This window comes from Xenopus laevis, chromosome 4S (assembly GCF_017654675.1).
Source record: "Xenopus laevis strain J_2021 chromosome 4S, Xenopus_laevis_v10.1, whole genome shotgun sequence".
In the NCBI taxonomy this organism is placed as follows: domain Eukaryota; kingdom Metazoa; phylum Chordata; class Amphibia; order Anura; family Pipidae; genus Xenopus; species Xenopus laevis.
Genome location: NC_054378.1, coordinates 12,665,163 through 12,678,463, shown reverse-complemented (window position 1 = coordinate 12,678,463; position 13,301 = coordinate 12,665,163). Strand labels below are relative to the sequence as shown.

Genomic DNA, 13,301 nt, shown 5'->3' with positions numbered 1-13,301 from the left:
AAAAAAATCCAAAATGAATCAGTCAATAATCCAGCAGAATTCTGCACTGAAATCCATTTCTCAAAAGAGCAAACAGATTTTTTTATATTCAATTTTGAAATCTGACATGGGGCTAGACATATTGTCAATTTCCCAGCTGCCCCAAGTCATGTGACTTGTGCTCTGATAAACTTCAATCACTCTTTACTGCTGTACTGCAAGTTGGAGTGATAGCACCCCCTCCCTTTTTCCCCCCAGCAGCCAAACAACAGAACAATGGGAAGGTAACCAGATAGCAGCTCCCTAACACAAGATAACAGCTGCCTGGTAGATCTAAGAACAACACTCAATAGTAAAAACCCATGTCTCACTAAGACACATTCAGTTACATTGAGAAGGAAAAACAGCAGCCTGCCAGAAAGCATTTCTCTCCTAAAGTGCAGGCACAAGTCACATGACATGGGGCAGCTGGGAAATTGACAAAATGTCTAGCCCCATGTCAGATTTCAAAATTGAATATAAAAAAATCTGTTTGCTCTTTTGAGAAATGGATTTCAGTGCAGAATTCTGCTGGAGCAGCACTATTAACTGATTCTTTTTGAAAAAAAATTTTTTTCCCATGACAGTATGCCTTTAATAGAAAAAAAGTGGGCAGGGTTCAGCCCACAAATGAGCAGAGGACTAATGGGATGCAAGTAAAGGTTTATATTGCTATTAGTTGGCCACTGCAGTTACAAAGCTTCTGCCCCTGGGCCATGTTATTCTTTGTTTCATGTGAAGCTCAGCGGCTACACCCACAAATACAATGCTGTGCCATACGTGTGGGTAGATTCCTACTGCAGAACAATCCTGCTTTCATCCTCTGCTACAGAACTACTGTTATATTTAATGTAAATCAACTGCAAGGTTGTCTCTCTGTGACTGAACATCCCCTTTCCATGCAGCCATACATGTGCCAGTATTGGTTACCAACCCGGCCAATCTTAACCATCTTACTGACCCGTGTATGAGAATATACTAATTCCTTGCAGAAGGGGCCTGGACTGGAGTAGAACCTAGGAACCCAAGTTTTGTAAGGCAGCGGTACTATTCACTGCACCTGCCATAAAGCAAGACAGGACTGCTGTTTGAAAGCCAAACTTTAGTTAGGTGAATGTAATACATTTTATGGCAGACTACATTATGTTTGTGCAGAATCTTTGTGTGTGGCAGAGCCCGTGGGATTATTTGCAAGATTATGAGGCATCTGATTTTGTATATGACAATAGATCAGTGTAATGGGAATGACGCTCAGCACATTATTTATCCAGTGACGCAGACGTCCCCCTCTCTGCAGTAACGTGAGGTCCCTGTGCTGGGAATGACTCACCTGCTATAGACGCTGAATCATTATGTTCCCTTCCCTGTGGGGTCGTTAATCAATATCACTCTACTTCTACTCACCCCCAGGTGTCACTCTACTCCAACTCACCCCAGGTGTCACTCTGCTCCAACTCACCCCCAGGTGTCACTCTACTCCTACTCACCCCCAGGTGTCACTCTGCTCCTACTCACCCCCAGGTGTCACTCTTCTCCTACTCATCCCCAGGTGTCACTCTGCTCCTACTCACCCCCATGTGTCACTCTACTCCAACTCACCCCATGTGTCACTCTACTCCAACTCACCCCAGGTGTCACTCTACTCCAACTCACCCCCAGGTGTCACTCTGCTCCTACTCACCCCCAGGTGTCACTCTGCTCCTACTCTCCCCCAGGTGTCACTCTACTCCAACTCAACCCCAGGTGTTACTCTACTCCAACTCACCCCCAGGTGTCACTCTACTCCAACTCACCCCCAGGTGTCACTCTACTCCAACTCACCCCCAGGTGTCACTCTGCTCCTACTCACCCCCAGGTGTCACTCTGCTCCAACTCACCCCCAGGTGTCACTCTGCTCCTACTCACCCCCAGGTGTCACTCTACTTCTACTCACCCCCAGGTGTCACTCTACTCCTACTCACCCCCATGTGTCACTCTACTCCAACTCACCCCAGGTGTCACTCTACTCCAACTCACCCCCAGGTGTCACTCTACTCCTACTCACCCCCATGTGTCACTCTACTCCACTGGTGTCACTCTACTCCAACTCACCCCCAGGTGTCACTCTGCTCCTACTCACCCCCAGGTGTCACTCTACTCCTACTCCCCCAACTCACCCCAGTGTCACTCTACTCAACTCACCCCAGGTGTCACTCTACTCCAACTCACCCCCAGGTGTCACTCTGCTCCTACTCCCCCAGGTGTCACTCTACTCCAACTCACCCCCAGGTGTCATCTGCTCCACTCAGTGTCACTCTGCTCCACTCACCCCCAGGTGTCACTCTGCTCCTACTCACCCCCAGGTGTCACTCTACCTACTCACCCCAGGTGTCACTCTACTCCAACTCACCCCAGGTGTCACTCTGCTCCTACTCACCCCAGGTGTCACTCTACTCCAACTCACCCCATGTGTCACTCTGCTCCTACTCACCCCCTGCTCTACTACTCACCCCCAGGTGTCACTCTGCTCCAACTCACCCCCAGGTGTCACTCTGTCACTCTGCTCTACTCACAGGTGTCACTCTACTCCAACTCACCCCCAGGTGTCACTCTCCTACTCACCCCAGGTGTCACTCTGCTCCAACTCAACCCCAGCGGTGTCACTCTGCTCCTTACTCACCCCCAGGTGTCACTGCTGACTCCAAACTCACCCCCAGGGTCACTCTGCTCCAACCTCACCCCCAGGTGTCATTCTGCTTCCTACTCACCCCCAAGGTGTCACTCTTGCTCCCTAGCTCACCCCCAGGTGGTCATTCTGCTTCCCTACTCACCCCCAGGTGGCACTGCTGCTGCCTACCTCCACCTCGCATGGGTGTTCTATGCTCGCTACTGGTCAGCCCCCAGGTGTCACTCTGCTCCTTACTCACCCCCCAGGGTGTCATTCTGCTCCTACTCACCCCCAGGTGTCACTCTGCTCCTACTCACCCCCAGGTGTCACTCTGCTCCTACTCACCCCCAGGTGTCACTCTGCTCCTACTCACCCCCCAGGTGTCACTCTGCTCCTCCTGTACAGTTTGGCATCATCCCAGAATTCCTAAATATGTGTCATTTCCAGTATCAAAATTAGGCATTCTCCCCAAAATCTAAAGCCACTACTCTAGGATCCCATGTGGAGAGGGGGGTGGATCAAGCTACTGAATAGTATCAAATAAAATCCAGGGCCCCAGGGGAGCAAGTGTCTTGAGGTGATTCCCGAAGTTTTAGTCATTCTATAACATCCTAGATGTGAACAACCACTTTAAAAGAAAATCTAGAAACATAAGAAAGTGTTTTTCCTGCTGTAAGTGTTTCCCATCCATCCTCCCTGCAAACGTGAGCCTCATACCTCGGCGGAGTCAACGCGCTGCCGTTTCCATGGCAGCGCTGTGCCCGCCCATCGGAGCTGCTGATTGGTGGCTGTCCGGGCAGGCAGAGCCCAGTCACAGTCAGGCTGCACAGTGCAGAGAACTTTACAGAGAGCTGGTCGCGCCGGTGGATTTAAGGGGAATCCGTTCCCTTCTCTGGATTAATCCGCTCTATCCCCTGGTTGTTATTATTTCCCGGGGGTTTATGTTCTTGGATCTGCAAAGAAAGATGAGGGGGAAGATTAAAAAGGATTTCTGTCCCTAACTGGATCATGTAGCGACTTTGTAGCAACTTCTGTCCTTGCTGCAGCTTCTGGAGAACAGAGAGAACTGACAGTCAGTCCTATGGGGATCTACACTTCTCAAGGGAGGGCAATGGCCATGGGGTGCCAAGTCACAGTGTAGGCAAACATTTCCCAAATATACCCTGGGCTCCTCCTGATCAGCTTCAATGGCTGCAATGTACAACTTGAAGACCTTGGAGGATCTGACTCTAGACTCAGGCTATGGTGGAGCAGAAGACTCCTGTAGGTCCCTCAGCCTTTCCTCTTCCAAATCAAGGTCCCAGCCCCTGGCTTCATCCCAGCACCGGGGCAACTGGTGGTACCACTCAGGGTCCATGAACAGCAGGAACAGCAGCTGGGACACCATGAACACCGCTCTGACCGAGGATCCAGACTTGGTGGACCTCTTTTCCAGGTGCCACCGGCTGCCAGAGCTGGAGGACTTCCCTTGGACGGATGAGGACATTGGGAATCTCCTGAGGAAGGGGATAGAGGACGGGGGTGCCTGGGAGTTCTCTGAGGACGCAGTGAGGAGAATGGCGGTGTTATTGAGAAGACCCCTCATCAGGATCTCCAGGGAGGCACAGCGCCTTAGCATCCTGCACTCCAAGTGCACCCGCTACGAGATCCAGAGCTCCATGAAACTCATCCTGAGTTGGGCATTGTCGCAGAGTTGTGCCCTGGCGACGGTTCGCGCAATGTCGCTGTACAGTATGAGCGCAGGGGACGGCTTGCGGAGGGGCAAGTCTGCACGTTGCGGGTTGTCACTGTCAGTGGGCAGATTCTTCAGGTGGATGGTGGACACCAGGATCTCAGTGAGGATCCACGAGTATGCGGCTATTTGCTTGACTGCGTGTATGGAGAACCTGCTGGAGGAGATCAGGAGAAGGGTGCTGCTGGCCAGTCAGGGCAACGAGGGGGCTGAGATCTCCCTGGAGGTGCTGGAGATGGCCATCAATAATGATGCAGAGCTTTGGGGAGTCCTGCAGCCTTATGAACACCTCATCTGTGGCAAGAATGCTAATGGTAAGTTGTGCCTTGGGCACATTTAGGGCTCCCTCCCTTGTTGGTGTAATATCTGCATTTATATGGGTGTAGAAGTGTGAAGGGATCATGTATGGTGAACTGAAACAGACATGTATGGGATGGAACTTCATGCCAACAACATTGGCTTATAGTTGCAACTAGCCTAGAGCTTTTTCCTAACCACACTGGTAGCAGAGGATGCTGGGAAATGTAGTGCACGAAGAGCATTCAGGTTCCTCTCTCAGCTCCAGGAAATAGGTCTCACTTTCCAACATATAATATTTGGAAGACCCTGATTTTATTGATTATATTACTCATTAAAGAGAGATGCTGATGTCTATGGTCTGCCCACTGATGGTACCAATGTGCATCTATATGGAGATTTTGTACAGTAAGTGCAGTAGAGGACAACCTGCAATTCTGACATATATATAGTTTGTCAGGTGGCCCCAGGAGCTGTCACTCTAACAGCAAGTCCTGCAGTTATGGCAACAGAAGGAACATTAGGGAAGAGTACCCAAAATGTTGGAATTTGTCCAGTTTCAATGCTGGACAAAATGACAGATAGCAGCAGGCAGCAAGGGCAAAGATATTAAAACAATGGCACTGTTATTGTCCCATAGAGAATGATGGGGGTGGGGGGATGTTATTTCAATAGTCTACTGTGAGTGACCTCCAAATTATGGGACACAGTTATAGAGGGGAGGGGGCGACTCCTGCATCTAAGTACTAAGAGGAGGTTTATATGGCAAATTTTGATATGTTTGCTGCGGGAGCGACACGCATGGGTGACAGTGACCCCAATGGTGTTTGGCATCCAGTGCCATTGTTCTGGGCTTTTAGCCGGACAATATTTTAAGGTTCTGCCGCAGAGCTGACATTCTTTCTGTTATCCTGAGGCAATGGGGCCCTGGCTCACTTTTAGATTGTTCTTTTTAGTATGATGTAGACATTCATAATCAATGTTTAATTTTTTTGTGGTTTTTGAATGATTTGACTGTTAGTTCAGCAGCTCTTCAGTGTGGAATTTCAGGGGGCTGTGTGGTTGCTATGGTCTAGTCTAGCCTAGCAACCAAGTAGTGGTTTTAAAATGAATAGAAGACTGTCTGAAAGAGAAGTAGCAAAGTAACATAGTGCCAGTGGGTGATATTGTGCGAGGGGTATCTGGGAATTACAGTAATTGGTTTATCCCCAAAAAGGACCGGTGTCCCCGTACAGAGCCGTAATTTCATTTAAAGGGGTTGTACACCTCTGAGTTAACTTTTAGTATGATGTAGAGAGTGATATTCTGAGATGAATTGTAATTGGTTTTCATTTTTTACTATTTGTGGTTTATGAGTGATTTAGCTTTTTATTCACCAGCTCTTTAGTTTGCAATTTCAGCCATCTGGTTGCTAGGGTCTAAATTACCCTAGCAACCATGCACTAGTATCATGTAGAGATATTCTGAGACAACTTACAACTTTTTTCATTCCTTAATATTTGGTTTTTGAGGTTTTTTTAGCTTTTTATTCAGCAGCTCTCCAGTTCGCAATTTCAGCCATCTGGTTGCTAGGGATCAAATTCCCTTATCAACCAAACATTGATTTAAATAAGAGACTGGAATATGAATAGGAGAGGCCTGCATAGAAAGATGAGTAATTAAAAAGTAGCAATAACAATAAATTTGAAACCTTACAGATCATTTGTTTTTTAGATGGGGTCAGTGACCCCCCATATGAAAGCTGGAAAGAGTCAGAAGAATAAGGCAAATAATTAAAAAAAAACTATAAAAGATAAATAATGAAGACCAATTGAAAAGTTGCTTAGAATTGGCCATTCTGTAGCAAACTAAGATGAACCGCCCATTTAAGTCAATAATGCGGCCGCAGCGCTCCTGCAGAAAAAGGTTCTGTCTGTTATTGTTGGAGAGGGGAGATATTTTAGTTTCCCTTATTATAGGAAAGGTCAGAAATCACTTCTGTGGGCTTTATGTTTCCCTCTCCCCGGATCCATTTCCAGCTGATCTGAATAACCTCCTGCACTTATCTGGGATTTGTCAGACAGCAGCAGTTATTGGCTCCGGATAAACAGTTATTACAACTGGCTCCGACTCCAAAACTCCAGTATCTGTTACACAGACACATATGTAGCGTGTGCTGGGGGTGATTAACATAGGGACGAATTCCAAGAAAATGACATCACCAGGGAGCAGTAGTGACATCAGCAACCCCTTGAGCAACTGATTTAATCTGTGATGATTTCAGGAGTCAGCCAGAGTTCCCAGGATAAAGGATTATACAAAAATTATACAAAGATAAATATGTAATATAATCACACAGGGGAGAATATAGTTCCGCCATGCAGCATGCATCTAAGGGTCAGGGCACACAGGCAGATACGGGGAGATCAGTCGCCCAGCGGGGCGACTAATCTCCCCAAACTGCCTCCCCTGCCTTCCCGCGGCTAAAAAGTAAAATGCCGGCAGGATGGCACTTGGCGTGATTCGTTTTCCGAAGTCGCCCGAAGTTTCCTTGTGAGGCGACTTCAGAAAACGAATCGTGCCGAGTGCCATCTTGCCGGCGATTTACATTTTAGCAGGCGGGAAGGCAGGGGAGGCAGTTTGGGGAGATTAGTCGCCCCAAAGAAGAGGAGATTTGTCTCCGGGCAACTAATCTCTCTGACCTCCACTGCTACTTATGGCTTTGTACAGGTATGGGACCTGTTATCCAGAATGCTGGGGACCTGGGGTTTTCTGGATAAGGGATCTTTCCATAATATGGATCTCCATACTTTAAGGGGGTTATTTATTCAAGTCCAAATGGCAAAACATCCAAATTCTTTGTGAAAAAAACTCAAATTTTTCATGATTTATTATACCCGAGGATGGAAAAAGTCAGAATCCGAAAATCTGGCATCTCAGACCTGCCGAGGTTGTATATAAGTCAATGGGAGAAGTTACAAAGATATCCTGATCCGTGCTGGGTTTCGTGCAAAAATTCAAAGATTTGGTGGTTTTCGGTCAAGAATCTAAAAAACGATTCTAATTTTCGTACGTTTTTCACATTTTTTTTCAAGTTTTTTCCCGCAATGGATTTTTTCTGGGAAATGTATTGATAAATAACGGGAAATAAATAATTAGAGATAAATTCGGATTTTGATAAATAACCCCCGAGTGTACTTAAGGCCTCAAGCACATGGGCAGATTCGGGGAGATTTAGTCACCTGGCGACTAATCACCTCTTCTATGGGGCAACAATCTCCCCGAACTGCCTTCACCGTGCCTGCCGCCTACTATAATGACAAAACGCTAGCGCCAATGAACTCGCGGCGCTTTGATTTCCGAAGTCGCCCGAAGTTTCCACGTTTCCAATAGGCTGGTTTTCCTTCTAAAAAGGATTAATTATGTCTTAGTTGGGATCAAGTACAATGTACTGTTTTATTATTACAGAGCGAAAGGAAATCATTTTTAAAAATTTTTAATTATTATTAAGAATTATTTGCTCATAATGAAGTCTATAGGAGACGGCCTTCCTGTAATTAAGAGCTTTCTGGATAACAGGTTTCCGGATGACAGATCCCATACCTGTTCCCTTAAGTTCTGTAACGCGGCAGGAGACCTCAGGATTGGCTGAGAGTTCAGTCACTCATATGGCATGATGTTACCTGGCATTGAGTTGGCACCTCTGTGGGAATCAGAGCACTGCCTTCAGCTGCCCCAAATCAAATGTTAACCCCGCTGCCTAAAGACAATGGCTTGGGAAGGTGGCACTGATTATGTGCTGCTGAATATGGATATATGGAAATAGGAGTTATTAGCAGTTATTTCATAAGCCGGGTGGCACAATGCCTGCGTGACATATGGCGACTATGATCTTCAATCTCGCCCTGCCAACACTGTCCTGCTCGCCCCTTTGTGTGCCCAGCGCTTTGCATATATTAAGACCCCCAGCCTTTATTAGCACAGCTGAATCAAGGAGCCCAGGGAATTTCTTTAGGAGCAAATCAATCAGCGCCGACGCCTGGGTTTTGTTGAAGGTGATATCTTTGTCTGAAAGCCAAACCGCTCCAAAGAACGAGAAACTTTTAAAGGGGCAGTAAAACGCCAAATAATATTACTTAAAGGGAAACTGAGACTGCTCTAAGATTTTTTAAAGCAAACTGACAATTCCCCAGCTTTGCCACCCAACAAAGAAACTATGGCTTTAACCATAGCTAATGTACGAGAGCATTCTGGGAGATGTAGTTCAGTTTTTTATCAACAGTCGAACATGGACCAGGCAGGCTTTTCTAGTTTTAAAATCAAGATTAAGTTATGCACCTGCCATGTTTCTATAGAATTCAATAGCTGATAAATGGATGCACCATATTTTTTTTGCAGCTTGGTTCACATGCTTTTGCTGTGTGTCTGTGTCTCCTTCCGCTTAGTGGGTCTCATTTATTATCCTGGAACTTTCCTCACTATCAGTCTGAGGCATCGCAAGAGTCATGTAGAGAATTCAGCAGAAGCACTTGTTGCTAAAGGCCGACTCATGTCTGCTGTCTGGTGGGATTCAACAGAGGAATTTAAATGTTTCCCAGGCTGATCCTACTTGCCACCCACTGAGTATAGATATTACAGAAGGAGATATGTAAGAGTGCGGACTAAAGGGGAACTAACCAACCCAGTCTTGAAGTGACTGTGGCTGTGGGATAGCAGATATAGTAGGGATAGATGGTGCCTATAGTAACAGTGGCATAATAGTCTCTGGGAAGGGAGTGTGACTGTGGGATAGCAGGTATAGTAGGGAGAGATGGTGCCTATAGTAACAGTGGATAATAGTCTCTGGGAAGGGAGTGTGACTGTGGGATAGCAGGTATAGTAGGGAGAGATGGTGCCTATAGTAACAGTGGGATAATAGTCTCTAGAAAGGGAGTGTGACTGTGGGATAGCAGGTATAGTAGGGAGAGATGGTGCCTATAGTAACAGTGGGATAATAGTCTCTAGGAAGGGAGTGTGACTGTGGGATAGCAGGTATAGTAGGGAGAGATGGTGCCTATAGTAACAGTGGGATAATAGTCTCTGGGAAGGGAGTGTGGCTGTGGGATAGCAGGTATAGTAGGGAGAGATGGTGCCTATAGTAACAGTGGATAATAGTCTCTGGGAAGGGAGTGTGACTGTGGGATAGCAGGTATAGTAGGGAGAGATGGTGCCTATAGTAACAGTGGGATAATAGTCTCAGGGAAGGGAATGTGACTATAGGATAGCAGGTATAGTAGGGAGAGATGGTGCCTATAGTAACAGTGGATAATAGTCTCTGGGAAGGGAGTGTGACTGTGGGATAGCAGGTATAGTAGGGAGAGATGGTGCCTATAGTAACAGTGGGATAATAGTCTCTAGGAAGGGAGTGTGACTGTGGGATAGCAGGTATAGTAGGGAGAGATGGTGCCTATAGTAACAGTGGGATAATAGTCTCTAGGAAGGGAGTGTGACTGTGGGATAGCAGGTATAGTAGGGAGAGATGGTGCCTATAGTAACAGTGGATAATAGTCTCTGGGAAGGGAGTGTGACTGTGGGATAGCAGGTATAGTAGGGAGAGATGGTGCCTATAGTAACAGTGGGATAATAGTCTCTGGGAAGGGAGTGTGGCTGTGGGATAGCAGGTATAGTAGGGAGAGATGGTGCCTATAGTAACAGTGGATAATAGTCTCTGGGAAGGGAGTGTGACTGTGGGATAGCAGGTATAGTAGGGAGAGATGGTGCCTATAGTAACAGTGGGATAATAGTCTCAGGGAAGGGAATGTGACTATAGGATAGCAGGTATAGTAGGGCGAGATGGTGCCTATAGTAACAGTGGGATAATAGTCTATTGGATGGTAGTGTGACTGTGGGATAGCAGGTATAGTAGGAAGAGATGGTGCCTATAGTAACAGTGGGATAATAGTCTCTGGGATGGGACTGGGGCTGTGGGATAGCAGGTATAGCAGGGAGAGATGGTGCCTATAGTAACAGTGGATTATAGTCTCTGGGAAGGGAGTGTGACTGTGGGATAGCAGGTATAGTAGGGAGAGATGGTGCCTATAGTAACAGTGGATTATAGTCTCTGGGAAGGGAGTGTGACTGTGGGATAGTAGGTATAGTAGGGAGAGATCGTGTCTATAGTAACAGTGGATAATAGTCTCTGGGAAGGGAGTGTGACTGTGGGATAGCAGGTATAGTAGGGAGAGATGGTGCCTATAGTAACAGTGGATAATAGTCTCTGGGAAGGGAGTGTGACTGTGGGATAGCAGGTATAGTAGGGAGAGATGGTGCCTAAAGTAACAGTGGATAATAGTCTCTGGGAAGGGAGTGTGACTGTGGGATAGCAGGTATAGTAGGGAAAGATGGTGGCTATACTGGCACATACAGATAGTGGGAATTACATTTGATGTAAACTGGCAAGTGCAGATTTGGTGCTTCTGTTAAAAACAAAATACTCAGTAATGGAAAATGAGTGAGTTCTTAGCTGGGAGGGAGGATTCTGGGACATTTGGTTCTGTCTCAAGCCTCTAGGTCAGATTCTGTCTGTGCCAGAGTCATTGCCTTCAGCTCCATGTGGTCCAGGAACGTGTCCTTGCATCATGTCTTATTTACATGGTAAAAGTATCAGTTTCTTTGTGCAGAAATCTTTGGCTCTGTTGGATCTTCGGTCCAGATGTTGAAAGCACAGAAGGGTGTTGGCTGAACCTGTTTCCAAACCCTGTTTGTTGAAAGTAATTAGTGTTCTATGGGGACAGTGGAGCTTCTGGGCTCAGCCTCAAAGCATCTAGGCTGCCGTCTCTCTGGCAATGGTGGACATGGTGCCAATCCTTGTCTTTCATCATGGAGAGTCATTTTTAGTGAGCCCTGGAGTAAGTGAGGTCCCACTCCTTTTTACTCCTTTTCTGACTGGGGGGGGGACCCTGTCCTGAAGTAAGGGTCCAGTTTAAATACCCTGTGTCCAGCACCAGGACCTAATGCTACGGCCAACACTGCAGATAATGATGTCACTGAGCAATGATGTCATTGGGTTATTTGAGCTGCAGATAATTCAGCTGGTAAGAGGATAGTTGGAGCTTAATCTGGTGTGACAACATGTCCTTCATACTCATTGATGTGGGTGACGTGTAGTTGGATGAGCTGAGGTTGAAGAAAGACGACTGGAAGTTCAGAAGAAGACAAAAACAGTTAATAGGCACAATAAGCCCAAATCAAATGAGCTCCAAAATACCGGGAGGGTCTCATATATCTTCCAAACGATGACAGCGTTTCCTCTCAGAACGTGAGGAGAACTTGACAGCGTTTATCTGCTTTCTGGGTTTGGCCGTCAGTCAAATGAATACCTGCCATGAGGAACTGGCTGCGGTCTCCTTACCCTTTCCAGTGATTAAATCCCCCGGATTATTCCATCAGGGAGGGATATGTTTTTTGTTCTCCGCTTTGCGCATCTGGTTCCCAGTGAAGCTTTTAGGCCGGAGGCAAGAAAAGGCCTGAGTCAGGCGGAGGTGACCTCACAAGTCCTTGATGTCCAATTACAGCTCCAAGTGAGCTGTGAAATATCAGCCAGGGAGTGGGGAAGGTGTGTGCTGACTTGCTTCTTCTCAGGGTCCCCAAAATAACGAGTTAACCTTGTTAAAAGTGCATAATACAATAGTCCAGGTTCTTAAAGCAACACTGCTTAATTTAACTTTCCCCAACCCTCCAATGACCCTGTTTACTCTAAAACACCCCCTCACTTGCACATCATTTAGTCCTGATGAATAAAAGGTTCTGAGGAACCCCAGGCTTCCCTTGGACCCACAATTTTTAGTCTGGCACAAGGTGCAAAGAGCGCAGCATGCACCTGCCATAGTTGTGGATGCAAGTGCACCCTGTAAGCACCCTCTTTCCTTTTACCCCATCCACAGATATTATGTAAGCCTACATTGGTACTTGATAGGGTCTTTAGTTTCCCTTTGATCATTTTCTGCTGGATCTCTCCAGCAGCTCCAACAACCCATGTTTTCTCCAACATTCCTTCCCCTTAAAACCCCACAAACACTACATTATTCATGGGACTACAGCAGAATCATATTTATCTAGAGGAAGGGGGTTATATTATAAAAAGTGGGTTGTAGGAATGTTTGGGAAAGATGAGACCATTGACTTAATGAACTTTCCTTGTGGATATTGTTAATATTTATGGGGGTTTAATGCATACAGAGATGCCTGACGCCTCTCCAACAGTGACAGTAAAAACAGAGGGGGAAAACAAACAATCAGAGACAGCGAGGGATCTTACATCGAGGAGCTCAGGTTTCTTGGAGATTCGGTTCCAAGCCGTTGCCCTCTGTATTTATATACTGCACTGCTGTAAACAGTTGCTTACCTGCCTCTGCCATCCTGAGCAAAAATATTATTGGGGCTAACAGTGGCTTAATAGATGTTACTGGGCCACCAATATATCCAGAGGTTGACCTGTTTTACCAATATATGTTGAATTTGCTCATTAATTAGGGCCTCGTGGAACCCACTGTCCTCCTGGGCCCTCCTGCAGCCGCATGGTCTGCTTCCTCTATAATTACACCCCTGAAAACTAAAGCATGCTGGGATTTGGAGTCCAGCAGAATTTGA

The 13,301-nt window shown here is 46.6% G+C and overlaps 1 protein-coding gene across 1 annotated transcript in view; it reads left to right on the top strand.

Annotated features, from left to right (window-relative positions):
• Positions 1–3,538: 3,538 nt before the first annotated feature.
• Positions 3,539–13,301, top strand: part of abtb2.S (ankyrin repeat and BTB domain containing 2 S homeolog) — a gene marked incomplete at its 5' end in the record, with an annotated part of 77,361 nt that continues 67,598 nt past the window's right edge. Inside the window, 1 exon segment of the mRNA NM_001094801.1 lies at positions 3,539–4,711. Within this exon segment, the coding sequence (NP_001088270.1) occupies positions 3,853–4,711 (859 nt within the window).